This window comes from Rissa tridactyla, chromosome 10 (genome assembly GCF_028500815.1).
Source record: "Rissa tridactyla isolate bRisTri1 chromosome 10, bRisTri1.patW.cur.20221130, whole genome shotgun sequence".
NCBI lineage: Eukaryota > Metazoa > Chordata > Aves > Charadriiformes > Laridae > Rissa > Rissa tridactyla.
This window is the reverse complement of record NC_071475.1, coordinates 14,517,969-14,537,286: the sequence shown is the minus strand read 5'-3', so window position 1 is coordinate 14,537,286 and position 19,318 is coordinate 14,517,969. Positions and strand designations below refer to the sequence as shown.

The window sequence follows — 19,318 nt, the reverse complement described above, 5'->3', positions numbered from 1 at the left end:
GAGGTGAGAGCTGGTGCGCTCGGCCGCAGACCGAGGCCTGGAAACCTTGTGCCAGAGACCCCCCATGATTGCCATGGGAGTTTACAGAGGCACCATTCCCCCCTTCCACTGAGCGAGACTGGCACGATTTGAACCTCCCCTTTCTGTGCAAGTTGCTAAGTAATGTACCGGTCACCTAAAATGACCCCTCCTTGCAGTTTTTGGCATCCGGAAATGCGAATACTTGACAGCAGCATCTGCATTTCCCCCTTTTCTGCCCAAGGAGGTGAGAAGAGCGGTGAGCAACTGTGCTGTGCAAGGGATTATACTGATGGATAGTTAAGAAATTATTTTTGGGAGCACAGACCTGTCTGCATTCGTGCCATGTACATATTTTTCTCAGGAATGCTGGCTGTAGCGAGTGCTGGACACGCACCTTGTGCAAACCCGCGTACCCTGGACATTAAACACTGCCCATGAAGTACCGGGGCGCGGGGTACGGCGTCTCGGCACAGGCGCAGCTCTGTGCGCTCTGTTTGGGCCTCGGTTGCTTCAGCGCCCCGTTATTTTTAGGCAACGGAAAGGCAACCCCCGGACCCCGCTCAGGAACTGCTACCAGAAGCGCCGCCGGGGCGCGGCGCGGCCCCTTTAAAGCGCGGCGCGGCCCCTTTAAGGCGCGGCGCGTCACCTGACCGCGGGCGGCACGTGGTGCCTCCGCCAACATGGCTGCGCCCGCAGCAGGCTGCGCTCGCCTGCCCCGCTGCTTTCTCCTCCTGCTGACGGGGCTGGCGGCGGCCGCGGCTCCCGACGGGGACTGTGGCTGCAGCGCCAGCCGGGCCGGCGGGGACGGGCGGCACGCGGCGGCGCGGCGGTACTCGGCGGCGGCGGGCGGCAGGCAGAGCGCCGGGCACAGGCCGGTGAGCGGCGGGGCGGTAGTTTCCTCCCCCCGCGAGGCGGGGGCCGAGCGTCGGGCGGGGCCGGGCAGCGTGGCCTCCTGAGGTGCTCGAGGGTGAACGGAGAGCCCCGAGCGGCCCTCTGTGTCTGGGGACTCGAATTCAAGCCGCTTCGCAGCCCTCGGCTGCGGGTGCTCCGGCGGGTCCCGCCTTGCTTTTTCCGCTCAGAAACCCCCCCGGGCCCTTCGTGTGCTCCTGAAGATGGAGGGAGGCCTGGGCCTGTGTCCTGGGGGCCTTCCCTGTGTTCCCACCCGTGTGTGCCCCGACTGCTCCTCCCTGTGCAAAACTCAGATGTGATGAACCACTTCGAGGTGTTTTTCTTGGCTGGCTGTTTTGGCAGGCCTCCCCACACCCTCACCTGGCTAGCATCGGGAATATGTGTGCCAAAGTACATGCCCGAGTGGGGCTGTCCATTGCCGGGGAGGTGGTAGCTTGGTTAATGTTGTCCCTGACTTAGTGACTATCAGTGTTACTGTGGCTCTGGTTTGCCCCTGTCACCTCTTTCCGGTCTATGTTGCTATCAATGGAATTGAAACAAGTGGTGTGTTGGGTCTCGGGTGTATTTCAGCAAAGCCATCATTTATGTATCCTGATCTAGATAGCCTTTCAGGTTCTCTTAATTTCTCTTTAATTGCCTATTCCTTTCTATTTCTGCTGCTCTTCTGAACTCTTATGACCTTGTCCAGAGGTGAGTGTGCCTTCTTGATGAAGGCAGCGCTTCATGTGGGTTGATGTGCTATGATGGCACCTACTGCGATACTGAGACTTTTTGTGTTGTTGGAGACAAAATGCCTCACTGGATGAAACAGCTTCAGTTATTAGAAACGTGATAGCCGTTTCATTTCATAAAAGGTGCTAGTAACCTTTGGCAGACAAAATCATATCACAGCAGACTTAAATCTTGCTCTTGTGCAAGATGACTTGCGAACAGTTAAAATGTGAGGAGCTGCCTCTCTAGTTGCCTCTTGGTGTTGTAACACTGGGAAGCTGTGTCAGCTTGGGGACAGCCTGGCAGACATTTAGAAGGTAAAGGGAAGGATGCACAGTGGTAATTATGGCTTTACTATTGCAGGCTGCACTTAAGAAATTTGACTATATTTATAGAGTTTGAATTAAATAATCTGTAGGGCACTTGGGGACTATGTCACTGATCTACATTTCATGTAACAAATTTCAGCATTTCACTGTGAGTCTCACTGTAGGGTGAAAAAATCACTTGACTGTACCTTATGCAAGGCATCTGGCAACTTCAACAGCAGATAATGAAAACAAATTGCTGCTGGATTTTAAGCTATGTTCACAACATAACTTGTTTATGCTTAGCTAGAAAACATTTTTACCAAAAGGGAAATGAGGGAAAAATTGGCTTTTACCTCAACCACAACTGAGATGAATTATTTCCACTACATCTTTAGAAATGGGGACCCAATACTTCAGTGGGTCTGCTCTACGTTACCGTAATACTTTCAATGTAAGTGTAATCATAGGCAAATATGGTCCCTGTTGTTGAAGTTGAGTTTCAAGGGCAATGAGCTGCATGCACTAGCTAAGTAACATTGTAAAGATGCAGGCAATTATTGTTGCACGCTCTACCTAATAGGGTAAATGATGTGTCTGTCAGTCTGTGCTGTTGGATTTCTGCCTCCACAGTTCAACGTTGATATTTATTAGAGATTAGTTCCTCTGTGTTAGCTACCTGTATTTTAAAACTGGATGTTAAAGCTGCTTAATTAACTGTATAAATGTGGTTTCTGGATGTGATGTCTATGGAGAAAATGTGTTCTTCACTTAGTGCTGTATTCCACCATTTTCAGCTGGAGAGTGCTGTCAGACCTCTGAGCCTTGCAGCCTCTGATGTGGTGTTATCGTGAAGCTGTCAAAGGAAGGTCCTGTTTCCAAACAGGAGGTGGAGCTGTGAAATGAGCCTTGGTGTGGAATGAATATTTGGTGTCAGCGTTGGACACAACATTGGTGGACCTGCCAGAGGTCTCAGGTCTCACTGTGTGAGTGGGCTGTAAAAGCAGCAGGTTTATAAGGAAGCCTTTGGACGTTCCCAGCTGAACATACCCTGGCTACCTATTGAGATTTTTCAGGGTTTGGAAATGAATGCTGGGCTGCAAAGCAAGAGTTAATTTTTCACATGCTTTTAGACGGCAGCTCACTAGTGAACTCTGAATCTTGCTTTGAAGACTGCTTCAAGGAGGTTTTTTTAGCTACAGTGGATTGGAAAGAGATTGGAAGGAAGTGGTGCAATATTGTACCACGTTGTCATTCCCTAAGTCCTAAAAAATGTAAGCAAATTTATCCTGAAGCCCTTTTATGGATTCAGTTAAAGGCAATCTAAGTGCTTAGATTCTTTTTAGTGGAGGAAAAAGTTATGAGGATGCAGCTAGCTTCAAATGTGGTTAGTTCAAAGGAAAAAAGTATTTGTAGTACTTCTCACAGGCCTTTTGCAAGTTGTGTGAATTTTAAGTGCTTCTGGGAGAGATCCAAGCAAAAGGAGAGATCTATGGTGGAGAAGAAACAATGAAATTAGATATGTAAGATTATGTCAAATACTCCCAAGTTCTCATAAGAATAGGGAGAGGTGCTGGACAGCTGATGTGAACTTATTTTCTGATCATTTGGTATGTTATAACTAGATAAATAACAGTAAACTCCAGAAGCTGGAAGGTAACTAATGATTCTTTTTGTTTTTCTGGTGTGTGAGTCATTGTGGGCATCCAGATAAGCTGTTCTGGTAGAAGCATCCAACTTTATGAAGAGAATCTTGTAAAGTAAGAAAAAAAACCCCAAAAATTCCAACTATAGAAGAACCAAGGCCCTGTAATCTAGACTGTTCTGCAAAATGGCTACATATACAAAGTCCAAAGTTCATGTTTGGTTCTGTGAACTGGCCTCTTCCTTTAAATAGTGTTACGTCAGTTCACATTTTTTACAACCCTATCTCTGGATTTTTGGCTATTTTCAATACACATATTGTACACTGTGTTATTCCACTACATGTATATGGAATTTTGTTTCAACTCTTGCACATCTAAAACCCAGGCTGCTTTTTCGGTCAGAAATTAAACTATGCTTCTGGAGTAGTGTTAGAAGTGTGCTACTCTGGAAACTCTGTCTCAGTGAATATTTCTGTTATTAGACTTGCATTTTCTGCGTACCAAGCGTCAGGATCGTGCAAAATAAAATAAATGCTGCGCTTAAACTGGCTTTGCTCCTTTTAGGTTCTGTCACTGGTGTATCTGCTGGAATTCCTTGTACAAGTAGTGTGTGATCACGGATCACTGCCAGGGTATACAGGTGCAGGATGACATGCCAGATCACTTTCCACGGGGGGGTGCCTGTGTCAGTGCTGACTGGCTTTCTGGGGGCTCACCCACTCACAAGTCTCTGACTGTTGCCAGAGGAGGAATGAGGAGGCTGAATTCAATGTGAAGGTAGCTCAGGAATATTGAAAAGAAAGGAGAGGGACTCTTCTTCCCCAATTCTTTCATCTGTTGGTAATCAGCTGGGTGTAACATCTTGGCAAGGTAGCTCTTGGGTAGCCAGCCCTTGACACGTCCTGCCCATTGGGAAGTTTTTCTGCAGCCTGAGTTGTCATTCTCCATTCCAGCACAAGCTTCTGAGTAGGCATCGTGGATCCTCTTGTTTTTTCGGTGAGGAGTGTGTTGCTCAATCTATGGTCTTTAGAGGGCTCCCAGGAAACATCTGATGAGGCACGAAAAGACCTCTGGGGCCCCTGTCTTCCTGAAAAGAGCCCACTAAAGCTGAAAGAAAATGTGTTTTGTTTCTCTGGAAACTGACTGAGGCCTTAAAGGGAAAACATCTTATTGAAAATAGTTAAAATATGGTTCTTCATTTACTTCTGAAGCTTGAGACTCTTGCCTGAGGCCAGTCTTCCAGAGGAGTGGAATACAACTGACTCGGAAGTCTGTCTCGTCTCTGGCACACAGAGCTGCAGGTGCTGTGCCTACCTGCCAGCGAGCAGCATGGTTGGTCGTAAAATGCTGCACGTGCCTGTTATTAAGTGAAAACCCCTGTGTAGTTAGTAAGCAAACGAGCATAGGCTTGTCCACAAAAGAGCGCTTTACAGTTTCATAATCTCCAGATTCTTCATTGATGCATCAAGCCTTCCTAGGAATAGAGTGAAATGCCAAAATTCCTCATCTAAAAATGAGCAGAAAGGACTCTGCATTGTTTCTTGGCTATTTCTTGACTCTTAGGTACAGCAGGGGAACGTGTTTCTCCTCATTAGAGCACAAGCATTACCCTCAGTAAAAGTTCTGAATTACCCAGACCTCATGTAGAAAGAGCTGCAAATGGGGTTTTTATTCTCAATTTAAGTTCTGCTTGCTATTTCTTCCAAACAGGTGGTGATCAGGATGACACTGTTGCCATTTTGTTGTGCTGTTTTTGTTGGTGAAATGCTGCTCAAAGCAAAAATACCTCCAAAAATGAGGTGGGGGAGGAGTAAGAGCGATAAGAGAATTTTCAGTCTTTCATTCTCATAATCTTTTGGGTGGTTTTCTCCGCAGATGGTCGCTATTCCAGGAGGAGTGTTCACAATGGGCACTGATGAGCCTGAAATACAGCAAGACGGAGAATGGCCTGCTAGAAGAGTCCACGTCAACAGTTTCTACATGGATCAGTATGAGGTCAGCAATGAGGAGTTTGAGAGATTTGTGAATTCTACTGGGTACATTACTGAGGTAAGGCGGAAAGGCATACAGTCTCCTGTCAGCTTTCTTTGTGATGGCAAAATCCCTGTTAAAAACTCTAGGTTTTTTTTTTTTTTAAGGACATCACAATACTTGCTTGGGATTTGCACAGTATAATGTTTCTGCTGTACACAGTGGAGAGATGAAATTGTTTTCCCTTGCTGCCCAGGGGTTTGAAAAGGCCTTTAAATGTATACTGTTACATTTAGTAAGTGTCTTGATATCTGAAATAATTATCTTCCCTTCAGCATGGCTGAGGCAGACTGGGTGAGGCTGACAGATTGCTGAAGATGTCTGTGCAGGGTTTTTTGGGTTTTGTTTGTTTGGTTTGGGTTTTTTGACCTTTGGGTCCCAGGACATCTTTGTACCAGCACAACTGTGTTGTTAGATTTTCCTTATTTTGGAGGAACAGGGGAGAAAGGATTTTAAAAAACCATGATAGCTGAGGACTCTGCAGGCTAGTTCAGCACAGCTACTCGCTAATGAGCTGAGTGACAGAAAGCCCTGCTGTCTAAAGAAGATATAATAGCAAGTATAATAATAGTTTTGTGCATGTTAGTGGGAACAATGGACTAGGAAAGAATATGTTAAGGTTCTTCCAATAAAGAAGCTACCTGTGCCTGAGGCTCTGATCTTTCCTGACAGTTGACTGTTCCTACGCAACTTTTATAAAACCCTGACAGGCCTTTTAGGCAAATAAAAGCTTCCTAATGATCAGGTCTCAAAGGAGGCACTTTGCTGAATTTACTTGATAAACTGGTTCTCATTTGGAAGACAGGATCCTTCTGGGTGGAAGAAGGGCTGCTTTTATCTATAGCACAATTTCTGTTTTTAAGTTCTTAGCTCAATAATTATGAAAAAAGGTTGCTTAACAACTTTGAGTTTGAACAGGGCTTACTTGTTGCAAACAGCTCCTGGAAGGAGCGCGTGTGCTGTGGTATTTGACAGTAGCACGGCATCTGATGGAGTCTGTTTCAGACAGGCTTCATGGCTCAGTCGGATGCTGCACTTACCCTTTCTCCCTTCCCGCCTCACATGGGGCCCCCTTTTACGCTGGATTTGGAAAAATAAACTCAGAGTTAGAGTAAACAGCACTGATTCTGCAGGGTTTTTTTTAGGATGCAGCTGAGCTGTTTTTTGTGTATTTAAATAATGTCCACATTACTTACTGCGGGTAAACAGAGCCAACCTACTGCTTGGTTTTCTTTTATTAAGGACTAGGCTGAACTCCAGCGGCAATTGAAACCTGAAAGTAAAGAGAAAGCTGAAGGAAAAAAAATCTCCAGATGTACAGCTATCTTGTTGAACCAAAAGTGTTTTTTTTTAAACAAACTTAAAAAAAAAAAAAAAAAGCCCTTGATGGAGGTTGTCAGACTGAAATCTAGCGTCCTTCAGGTGATAAACCTGTTTGGGTTTTTCAGATTGGGCAGGAGAGAAAAAATAATTTTTTTTTCTTTTTTTTTCTTCTTGAAGAGTTGTGAGCGTGCAGAAGCAGCTCAGGGTGATCATTCTCAGTCTTTGAATGCCTATAATAAAATGAAGAGATTGAGAAGGGCAAATGTGTTGAATTCCGATAACATGTTTTGACTTCCCTAGTGGTATATCCATGCACTTAGTTTACCAAGGGAAAAAACTTCTATGTGGGTATTGTATACTGGGATTCATTGAAATTATTTCTAGTTTTTGTTTCTTTTGGCTTTATCTAATGCTAGATATGATGATTGGGTTACTTTAAACTCTTCTATTGTTGTTGTAACAGCACTTTAAAACATGGTGCTAGTGATGATGGAGCAGCAGTAAGTGACAAGGCTGAAGTCTTTTATTGTAATTCCCAAAGGAAAAACAAGAGAAATGAAATATGCCCTTGAATGTTAGATTATTGACTATACCATTTTAAAGCAGTTGGGACAATTGGAACTGCATTTTTAATTAACAGAAGTAAAAACATTTGCAGAAGCTCTTTGAGCTGCCATCTGTCCAGTGGCTGTTGAAGAACGACATCCAGAGATAAAATGCCTTCTCTTCTGTTTCAAAATAGCTTCCTTGAAAGAGAACTCAAAATTACTATTGGAATTTCTTTATCCTTGATAAAATAAAGCTGTAAGTATGAGTGGCATTTTGAGACTAACATTCCTTTGATAATATGGTTGAATCTTTTGCTCTTTCTACAGGCAGAGAAATTTGGTGATTCCTTTGTGTTTGAGGGAATGCTGAGTGAAGAAGTGAAGGCTGACATCCACCAGGCAGTGAGTAACACAGCAGGGTAAAACTTACTTAGCAATCACTGGGGCGGATGTGTTAGCAATTACAGCAGTAATATCTAAATTGTGGGATGTTCCCAAAGCTATGTACAAAAAAATGGGGTTTATGGAGGAATGTTGGGTCTCAAATAATAGACTCCCTCAAGTGTGGAGAATTCGCAGTCTATTCTCTAGTCTCTTTTTTTTTTTTAAACAAACAAGCAATTAAAAAAATCGGCTCCTGGTTAGCAAAAGTTAGTATCACCCCCTGCTTGTCTTTTTTTGCCTCCTAAATGAGAGAGATTTAAGACAGTAGTAAATGGTGCAGATATAAGGCTGTTTATTTGCCTTATGTGTAACACAGCGATGCTCTGGAAGTTCAGATGTCAGTAGTGGCTCTACTGAGTGATGTGCTGTGTAGGCAAAGAACAGGAGTGCTTCTGGCTCCCAGGGCATACGTACGTGTGACTGGCACGCTCTGCCAGTGCAGTCCTGTGTCCAAAGTGGGTAAATCCCGGATTTTACCGATTTAAGAAAATGAGGATAATCTGTGTATCTGATATGATAGCAATGCTTGCATGAGTGCTTTTTCTAGGTTAACTAGGGGCAAATATTCCAAAGAAGTGTCATCTCTATGGCAGACCTGAGTCTATAAGACTTCTTATTACGTTGTGAATGTTATACTGTCCCTCCTGCCTGTCTGTAGAAGATCCTGTATGCCTTGCTGGTTTTTCAGTTCCCTTCATCTTGCTAGGGCAACATAGTGATGCTGGTAGGTGCAGGGCTCATTAAACTAGATCTGATCCAGTTTTCCTGTTGAGTCGAAGTGAATATTGGTTTAAAAATAACCAAAAGTTCAGTAGTGAAGCTTTGCTGCCCCCCCCTCCTTTTTCTGTTGTGAATGTTTTGCTGAGCCTTTCTTAGGCTTCATTTACCTCCTCCTTAACCTTAACAGGGCACTTAATCTGCTTACTATCAGGAGTGGTAAAGATTATGTCTTGTCATCTCCTGGATGAATTTATCTGCTTTGAGCAGAAGTTTGGACAAGATGACCTCCTGAGGTCCCTTCCCATCAGAATTATCCTCAGTTCTGATGAACATGCTGCGTTTCCAGATCTCTTGTCCCATGCCTTTAAAAAGGCCTTAGAAATGAAGCATTCTGATGTGCGTAGTGTGGTTATTTTGGGGAGTGTGTGGTTTCAAGTTGCATATAGTCTGTATGGGAATTTCTTTGCTTTTCTGTTTAATTTTCTTTTGGATCAGCGAAGCTACCTTGTCTCATTCTGCGACTGCTTGAATCAACACAGGGAAGCAGGATGTACACAAGGCAGGGATGAGGCAGTAGCAGGACTGAAACTGCATCTTTTGGAAATAGTTCAGTTAAATGTAAGTAAGTGAAACTGCACCTACAGAGGAGCACAACTTTTTCTTGCCACCCTTTGATGCTAGGTAAGCAAAGAGAGAGGTGAGACAGTCTGAGATGAAATTATTTCTTTTAGTTAGTAGCAAGGTTTTACTTGTGTGCGCCATTTGATCCAAGGTACTACTTCAGGAGTTTGGAGGATTATTATTAGGACAAACAACTGAGAATATCTGGAGCTTTAGTATTTAGTAATTTAATTTTCTCCAAAATATTTTATCACACAAAGACTTTTTCTTCCACATGCATGGTGCAGTAACTTAGAGTAGTGAATATTCATTGTTCTCTATAAATGGTGCTCTCATCATCAGGGGTGAGGGGAGAAGCCTTTTTATCTTCAAGGCACAGATTGATAGATGGGAGGTTTCAAGAAGCCCTATGTGAATGTGTGCTGTGAATGACTGGCAAAAAACGTGGGGTTTTGTTTCCTACTGCAAGGAAAGGATGATTACAAGAATAGTTTGTTGTCTTTTAATTCGTGACTAACATTTGTGTACTGTGAGATATAAGACTAAATTGGACTTCCCAAATGCTAGCATAACTGATGCTGAAGGTAGAATAAATGCAGATGTGCTCATCCCATCTTCACAACAGTCGATATTAGAGAAATACTTCTTCCTTCCCTAGCTCTGTGATGCAAAAATCCCTAAATCAGGGTCTCTGTTTTAAAACAAACAAACAAACCCGAAGAATGCTGGTGTAAGCTCAGTCTTGGCTATTTGTATAAACACATACAGAGTGTTGGGAGCCACTTTCCTGGGTGTGTCAGCCAAATTTTAAAGTGTTGGCTGTAACACTAACAGAACACGTATTATGCCAGAGAGCTGGAATAGAGCCCAAACTGGTCTTTTTGGCTGCTTCTTCATGAAGGCTTTCTGTATTTGTTAAAAGTAAACCTTAGGAAACTGTCGTTTTGCCATGTTTTCAGTATTTATTTGGTTGTTTTGTGAGTTGCTAGCATGCAGAGTATTGTTGAAATAGACGCAAAGAAAGATTGTACTAATTATTTTGGCAAATTGATCTGGAGAATAGTGACTGCCTTTTAGTTTGGCATTTCTTAACTTCATGCTGATGCTGTGGACAAACTTATGTTCTAAAACATGGTAATATTGTGAGGAGGTGAAAAAGAAACTAGAAGCTGCTTTTCTTCCTCCTGTCTGCCTGCCCCCTCACCAGCCACGTACCATGAAATCCAGCTTTTAGCAAGGAACTTCTGTCTGCAAGGAGAAGGTGTCAGAAGGCAGCTCAGTGGTACAGCTGGCAAGAGAACTCTAATGTCTGAAAATACAGCTTAAAATTTTGTGTGTATGTGCTTCCGCCTCTCAAAACTGTCTTTTTGTAGTTCTAGGCTTTAAGGGTTCCACAAAAGCAAATTCTTTCTAGGGATCTGCAAGCTTAAATTAAACAATAGAAAATAAAACCTAGCTTCTTGTTACATTGACCAAATGTTTAAATTCTGCTAGTGTCTGCTGGGGAAAAATGATGAAAGGAATCTAATACCATTCAATTACTGTAAAAAAAAAAAACCAAACAAACAAAAACAAACAAACAAAAAAAAACAACAAAAAAACCCAAACCTACTTCTTAAAACTTGGCTACTGCAGTGTAACTGTTCAAATGTAATCCAAAAAAGTATAAATTGCATGATGTTGGTTTGCATCAGCAGATTGTAATGATCAGCAACAGGGAAGACTAAGGCTTTTTTCTCAATTTATACCTTAGTCAACTAATATTTTAGCTTGTGGTATGTACCTTCTGGAATCATAGCTATCACCACGAAAAGCAGAAATAAGACATAAACAGTGATATGTTATTGGTGCTGAAAATCCCACCAAATGGATGGGAGAAAGGGCTGTATTCTTACTTTGCCTTAGTGGCTCAGGCATGTTGTGATAAGGTTTTTCTCCAGGGGTGCGAAAGGCAAATGTGAACATAGGGCAAGAGCAATAGGAATGTGTATTTTGGAAGTAGTATTTCATACGCAGTGAAAGAACTGGGGAAAGGTGGAAGTGAAGATATTGAAGTAAATGGTATGTAACAGCTCCTGTAAATAACAAGGTGCATGGGACTGTTGGGGAGTATCTAGGCGTTTTGCTCTATTTGGCCACTTTGGCTTCTCCAGTTCTTAAACCAGACAAATTTGTCATAGGCCCTCAAAGGAAGCAGACAGCTAAATGAGAACAGAGGTGGGGCTGGTGAAAGCTAATGCGGGAGCAAACCAGCTGAGCACGTAGAATAATTGTTGGAGCTTTGGGTGTGTGTTTCCTGGAGGTGAGGTGGTCTCCTAGATAGCCACTGCTACAGGAATGTGGGTTGGACTGAACCCTCCTCTGGAAGGGAAGCAGAAAAAAGGGGTGTAGCAGCCAATAATTGAATTGTTCTAGATTTCTGGGAACTTGAGTTTTAGTTTTGGCCTCTAAATTTGCGGTGGTAACATGGCAGAGAGCAAAAATTTAGCACTGTAACAGATGAGGGTGTTACTGATGGAATTGGCAAGGACTTTTTCAAATAAAAAAAGGATTTTCTAGGGCAAGGGTGGAAGGTCCTTTGAAACCAAAAGGTTTTGTGTGGGCTTAACAAGTTTTGATAGCTTCACATGTTAAAATCAGTTCTCAGACTTGCAGATTAAAACCAGCTGCTAATTACTGCATCTATTACAGCTATTAAGTTATGGCCTTTCTTGGGTACTTGGCCTTCGGTTTCTATGTCATAGATAAAACACAACCTAGAATTGCCAATAGCTTGGCACTTGGAGATTATTTTTTTTTCTTCTCTTTTGAGAGAATTTGTGGAAATGGAAAAAGCTCAAAATTTAGAGATTTTGACACTATTATTTTATGATTAAACTGTTTTCCTGCTCTTTTATCTCCCTGACTGAGTTAAGGAGGAAGCAGGGAGGGGGAAATGCATGCCCAGTGCTATTATTCCATGGCATTGTAAAATGCCATTTATATGGCATTTTAATGTATCCTAGAGCAAAAAGCATGGGGATTGTGCCTGTGAAATGAGAAGGTACTGAGGCGTGCTCGCCAGTGAGGGGATTTGAGAGCTTTTGCAAATAACTGCAAGAGTTTCACTTGCTGTGCAGCTACCATGAAAAAGGTAAACAGGATAGCACTTACCGAGTCTGCAGTACAGCGTAAGTCAGATTTGCTCACTGGAGAGTAGTGGGAACATTTTTATTCTTGGCTTGTGCACGATAGCAAAATTAATTTTTGCGTCTAGGCCAGATAAATTCTGCAATGAAGAGACCAAAAGCATAAAAATCTGGATATTTTATTTGTCTTTAGGAGGTATTGAATTTTTGGTCTGAGAATGGAATGAAATCAGTTCACTGGCAGACTGAAGCAAATACTGTTAAGGAGTTTGGGTCTGTCTAGAACTGTTAGATGCTACTTTCATCCCTGTTTGTATGGAAACCTCTGCGGTGGTCCTGAGCTGTGCAATTTCCCTATTTATAGCAGTGCCTCTAGCCTGTATCTCCAAGGGCATAGTCCCATTCTAAATCCAGTGAAACCATTAGGCATTTCGAATGAGTATTTCAGATCAATACTGAAAGGAACAACGTTTGCAGGCCGGATCGCAGTGCTAGTGTTTGCAGCAGTTACTGTGGACAGTGTGCAATAATAACTTGCTTATTTGTGGCTTGAGGGGAGAGCAGGTGGGTTATTGTATAGCTTATCTGATACTGCTAAAATGTCAACATACATAGGATTCATAAGCAGAAGTTGACAAATACACTTATTGTTACTTTAAGGGTAAATTTCATCTCTATGGCACTTGACTTTCGCTTTTTCAGAGGCCTTTCAGAGAGGAAACTGAAATCAAAGAGGTGGGTGAGCCTATTTCTTGTAGTCCCTAACGCTTCAGATAATCCCTGTAAGGAGTAGGGGAGATGGAGCTGTTGAACTGTTAATCTGTATATTACGCTGTACTCCCACCTTTGGGATAAAGAATGACGTGGAGGAAGCATCTCTCATTGGGAATTGCCAGTAATATCAGTCCATATTTATCAGTATAAACTACAACTTTAAAGCAGGCATTGCTTGTGCCTCAGGCTGTAGATATATCCGTGCATGCCTCATTTTCTTAAAAACTCATATTCATTTGGGTATTGGAAAAAATGACTAGCTTGAGTGCAGATTTAGATGTTGGCTGAAAAAAAAGGCTTCCAGAGATGGAAATCACCAGGACTATCAGTTCCTCAAAAGAAGCTTCTTTGGATTCCAAAACTTGCACTTAATGAATCTTACTGGATTTTAGCATCAAATATCTTTGGTTCTTTTTCTTGGAGGATCGACATAGCTGTGAGGTATTACACTGTTTGAATGAGATTCAATGACCTTTCCTTATGCAAAGGAAAAGGTCCCTTCGTAAAAGTATAGTGCTAGCTTCCAATTAAGTCTGAAATCTTTTCTCTAACTGATGACTTAAAATATATTTATTTTTACTCTATAAAGCTGCTGCCTTTCCTTTTTGTGGCACTGCAATTTCAAAGTACTTTAAAATATTGTGACTTAACTCAAGGGAAACAATACCAATGTTCAGTATTAAACAAAACCCCTTACTGCTTTCATTTCTGAGCTAATGAGGGAGGCTAGAAACCTTAGAAAATAAGAATGAAAATAGTTTCTTCTCTAATTAGAACTTTTGGGGACCTGGGACTTTTAATTGATATAATAAATAGTATGGGACTTGCAGCAGCACTGCAGAAGCTGGCAACTTCAAGTATTAGCTATCTTCTGGAAAAAATACTCAACTGTCTACTTCTAAGCTGCTTCAGTGTGCTTAATTACTGATTTGGTGGAGAGTTTGACAATCATGTTTCAGTTCAGTTTATGTACATAATTATGGAAGGTTTGTTCTTCTCTGCAGAGTATTTTCAAGTACAAATATGAATTATAGCTGCGTATGTAGATTATGGCTCCCTTATGCAGCTACTATGACAACCTTGATAACTGGCGAGGAGAGATCTATTCTTTCCCTTGCGCCGTGAAGCGGTATTCGCATCCACACTATTTACATTGCAATGTCTCCCTGACTCCCTTACAGCTGTTTCAACTTAAACACAAGCCTGTTGCTATAGAGATGATGTACTGCATGGAAATAGGTCATGTTCATGCCTTTTTTGGTGTACCGATGAAAAGGAGAAGCAGAGCTGCAGAAGGTGAACAGGGAGCATGCATCTGCCCGAGGGCTTTTCCTTGTGTTTGGAAAATGGCTTGAAAATCGAGTGGGACCACTCCATGGCTCCGGCTTGTTTCAGACTGTCCCTCATGGTGCGATTTGTTCTGAATCTGCAGAGCTGAATCAGAGGAGGGCTAGCCTTTGTCTCTGCCCTCCGCTGGTTTCCTCCTCTGACCCAGAGCAGGACTTCATGAAGGTGGTGGCAGCAGCCAGCCAAAATGCTGTGTGGGTATGTGTCTCCTGAGAACTGGGCTGTGCCGATGCAGCAGCCCGGAATAGCTGCTCCTTGCTGATGTCTGGGAATGCTGAATAGCCATCCCAGCGCTTGGCTGATCTGTTCATAGCCATGGTCAGGCAGGCGGAGGTTAATGTTACCTGATGACTACTGTGCCCAGCTCTGGGGCCTCCAACATCAGAAGGACATGGAGCTGTTGGAGCGGGGCCAGAGGAGGCCACAGAGATGCTGGGAGGGCTGGAGCCCCTCTGCTGGGAGGACAGGCTGAGAGAGCTGGGGGGGTTCAGCCTGGAGAAGAGAAGGCTCCAGGGAGACCTTCAAGCCCCTTCCAGTCCCTAAAGGGGCTCCAGGAAAGCTGGGGAGGGACTCTGGATCAGGGAGGGGAGCCATGGGACGAGGGGGAATGGTTTTACACTGGAAGAGGGGAGATTTAGATGAGATCTGAGGCAGAAATTCTCTGCTGTGAGGGTGGTGAGCCCCTGGCCCAGGTTGCCCAGAGAAGCTGTGGCTGCCCCATCCCTGGAGGGGTTCAAGGCCAGGTTGGATGGGGCTTGGAGCAGCCTGGTCTGGTGGGAGGCGTCCCTGCCCAGGGCAGCGGGTGGCACTGGATGATCTTCAAGGTCCCTTCCAACCCAAACCACTCTGTGATGCTATGACCAGCAGTGACAGGCAGGCGGAGCGGAGGGAAGGAGGTGCTGTAGTGATGCGCTTGGGAGCTGCGTGTGGATGGTGGGAGGAGATCTCTGCCCTGAATCTGTGTGAGGGAGGACATTTCTGAGGGTTGGTGGGAAGGTACGCTCATGCTACTTAAAAAAAAAATAGGTGTAAAGTTACTTGTGACCAAGACCCCACTTAATGTGATTTCTTTGTGGTTTTTGAGGGGAAAATGACAGTGGTTCAGCTGTTGCACAGTAATTATTTTTATTTCTTAAACTCCCTGCCCTACTAAAAATGTTCTATTTTCTATCTGCCTTTTTCTTCAGTAGTCCATTAATCAGCTGTTCAGGGTTTAGGACATGACTTAAAGAACGAAAAATTGACAGAGATTTATGTCTATCTGCCTTACATGGATAAAATAAAACCTCATCCAAAAATTCTGTTCTTTGCTGAATATCTATTTTTGTTTCTCACATCTTACTGATGCTAGCGATTGGTATATGCTTCATAAATTCACAAGAGCATCCTCTTGGCTGCAAAGGGAATATGCGTACAGGCTGGAAGCAGGAAGTTAAGATGTACAGTGCTTAACACAATCTGATTCAAAAAAGTGGTAACCTATTAAGTCAGCCTCTGAAACGGAAGAGTGCGTATCGTTAAGAACTCACTGCTTAATAAATGATTCTTGAAGTGTTTTCCAGACTTAGACTACTTTTCACTCAGAAAATCTCTTTTCAGATTTTCAGATTCCTAAGTTGCTAAAGTTCTTACTCTGCAATAACTCTTGCTTCTTCCAGATGTTTACCTTGACCTAGTGTTTGCAGGCCTTATATAAAAATAGCATTATAATGCTGTAGCACACTACAAAAAAAGATTTATTTGGTGCTACGTGTCTGGACAACAGCATGAATTTCTCATCATTTTATGGGCCTGACTTAAGGTTAAAATCTACAGCTTTGTTATTTCAAGTGACTTGCTGCATGTTAGAAATGGAATTAGAGCCAAGATTAGCTACTCAGTTGAGTTTATTTTTGGTAATTCTTCTAATATATAAATGTGAATCGAATTTAAAATCTGGAGCTGACGTGGGGGGTTGTGTTTATCTAACACAGCCAGTGCCATGTCAAACGCAAGACCAATACGAATGTTTTCACCGTTATTGGCTGGGGTTTGGGTTTTTTTTCGTGTGTGTGTTTTTAAGGGCATTCCCCTATTGCTCTTGCAGCACCCGTAATGGTGTAATGCTGATGATGAAACTCTCTTTCCTGATGTTTACCCTCCCCTTCATCTTTTCTATGTATATTTAGGAAGGAATTTTCTTCAAGATAATTGTAAAGTAGTCTAAAAATCTTGAAATCGCCAGTTAATGGAGCAATTAGAGTTAGGATATCCCAGCCTACTTTGAAAAGAAAATTGAATACTTAAAACTTTGAATTTTAAGCAGGCAGATAGTGGGAGTATAGGCTTCAGTTCTGCAAATTGCTTCATTTGAGTGGAAAACTTGTAGGTCGAAGTTAACTGTTAGTGTGTCTTCCCAGTGTCATGTCGCGTTCTCTTTTCCTCACAGCGCTACGGGTCTGTGATACGCAGAACAGTGAGTTCTTAAAGCTTAATCCTGGAGCAGAGAGCTGGATAATCCAAGTTTTCAACTGGATCAGACCAAAACAAGCATCGAGCTTCTCTGCCTCTGAAATGGGCTTTGCTCCTAGAGCTGCATTTCCTTACGTGTGGAGGCGGTTGTGGAACGCTCGCAGAGCAGTTACGTTTAACAGGTTCCGTTAGAAGTGATAGGCTGTGCTGGAAGGAGTTAAACAAAATGAAGGAGATGTTGTCCTCTAATTCAGTATCTCTTCAAGATCTACTCAGCAGCATGTGCTGCTATTTTTACAAAATGAATCTGTTGCCAGTCTACAGAGCACATGTTTTGGAGTGAAGCATGAGAGCGCTAAGCATTATGAAAGTAACTAAGCTCATTAGTGGCAAGGGAGGGCTTTGCTGTATTAACTGTGATGTTGTAATATCTCTGTCTAATTAGCTCTTCTACTAATTAGATTTAGAGCAATTAAAAGCTTTAAAGACTTTTGAGAAGTTTTTTGAAAGGACTGTAAATTTCAGGTACATGACTTTCTCTTTTGGAAGGAGCATCTTGGTGTGTGCTCACTGGTTCAGTGTCTGACTTAGATTAGTTTCCAATTAATTATTGAAGGCTGCACGTAGTCTATCACTGTTATCGCTGTCCTAGTACTATATGTGTAACTTCTCTAAAGATCTGGGTGTTCTGCAAAGATTGGCAGCCATTTGGTGTTCAGTTCAGTGGAGCCAGAAACAAAGACATGCACACGTAGTGCTCTCATGTGGAGAGATTATATTTTTCTTGGTTTAAAATAAACCATTTTGATTGAAAGCATCTGCTTTTTCTTTTGCATAACAAAAATGTTTTCCAAAATTAAAGTCTTCTAAAGCGTAAGTCTCTGCAGTCTCCTGCAGAGATTTTTATCCAAAACCCAGCAGTTTAATTTACAAAAATGTGTTATGCTTAAAACTATCATGATGAAGTCTTACTCATGATCTTTCAGGTTCATGGAGAACCTTTACCAAGTAGTACTGCGGTGCTGCTCTTTTCCTTAAAGAGCCATGAAATTCTAACTTGGGATTTCTGTCCTATCTTCAATATAGATTAAAGGTTAAAGCTCAAAATATACAAAGAATTGGTTAAATCAAACCACTTTTAAGCCTATTGATTGCAGTATCTGTTTAGGAGCTTAGTCATTCTGAGGCTTTAGTGCTATGAGAGTTGAGTATCTCTCTGAATGAAGACCCCACCTTTAGGTTTGAATGCTCAGTAACAGAGCTGTAGTTTCTAGAAAGAGATCAAATACTTCTCATGCTTTTTTGAAAAGGGTAAGGGCTCCAGTTGTGGGGAGAATGTTGTTAGGTTTGTTAGATACTGTGCCAGAATTACATGGTTGGTGTTGTTGATTTATGTGCTTATCATGCTGGGGGGATCATAAAGCAGGATCTTTAAGAAATGTGACTATTTTAGTAGTATGCCTGAAGGGTCCCGTTTAGATGGAGAGCACATGGACAGAACGTCTCAGTCATCAGCAAGGTGCTGAGAGCATCTTTACTTCTCTTGTACTTAACACCAATGTCTTCACTCACTTGGGAAGAGGGAGCATCAGAATGTGAATGGCTTCCCAGCCTGGAGCAATCCTGCAGCAAGTTTAGAGATTCCAGCGCGTTTGCGGAGAGCTCGCAAAGAGCTGTGGGCTCTTCAGCTGAGCTTACGCCAACAACTCTGCAGCTTTAGGCCAGGATTGCTATTGATTTACAGTGAACCCCTAGGTGAGGTACCCAGATGTAAGCTTTAGGCTAAATCTGTATGTGATGATGGGAGAAGAGTGAAAGCGGTCATAGGAGCTGTTGTAGCGAAGATTGATCATATGCTTTAAAAACAAGATAATATGTCTATACATAGTAGCGGCATTTCTATTCCTTAGGCACTGCAGTTTATTTTCCTACTGAAACATTCAAATGAGGGATCTGATGTGTAATTTGGACCAGAATTTTTCTTAACAACTTATGTTTGTCACAGATAACTTTTTCTCTCGCACACATGTAATTACTTACTAAGTGCTCATCACTATTGAAGGATGCAGCTTCCCCCTAGAAGTTGCTGTTAAAATTGTTTGACTGCATTGATGCTCTGTCTCCCATGTACCAGCTTTCAGTGACTCTTATTTTGGACTTTGCTGCGGAGGATTTGGTGAGTCAAAGGATAATGCTCTTGGCACAGTTCCTACCTGTGTGTGTAACACTTCACAAAGTTGGTTTGGCAGCATGATGGAGAGAAATAAATATTCTACTTCTTCCCTTTGCCATCTCTCGAGTGGGGAAAGCTGAGGGGCAGTAGAGAAGGCAGAAGC

General features: G+C 42.7%; 1 protein-coding gene across 2 annotated transcripts in view; it reads left to right on the top strand.

The window, feature by feature from the left end:
- The first annotated feature begins 692 nt into the window (after positions 1–692).
- The window catches only part of SUMF1 (sulfatase modifying factor 1), a 39,226-nt gene continuing 20,600 nt past the window's right edge, over positions 693–19,318 (top strand). For both annotated transcript variants that reach the window (XM_054216174.1, XM_054216175.1), the window contains exons 1-3: positions 693–896; positions 5,471–5,644; positions 7,825–7,899. In XM_054216174.1, the coding sequence (XP_054072149.1) occupies positions 702–896; positions 5,471–5,644; positions 7,825–7,899 (444 nt within the window). In that variant the 5' untranslated portion in view covers positions 693–701. The remainder of the gene's footprint in view (positions 897–5,470; positions 5,645–7,824; positions 7,900–19,318) is intronic.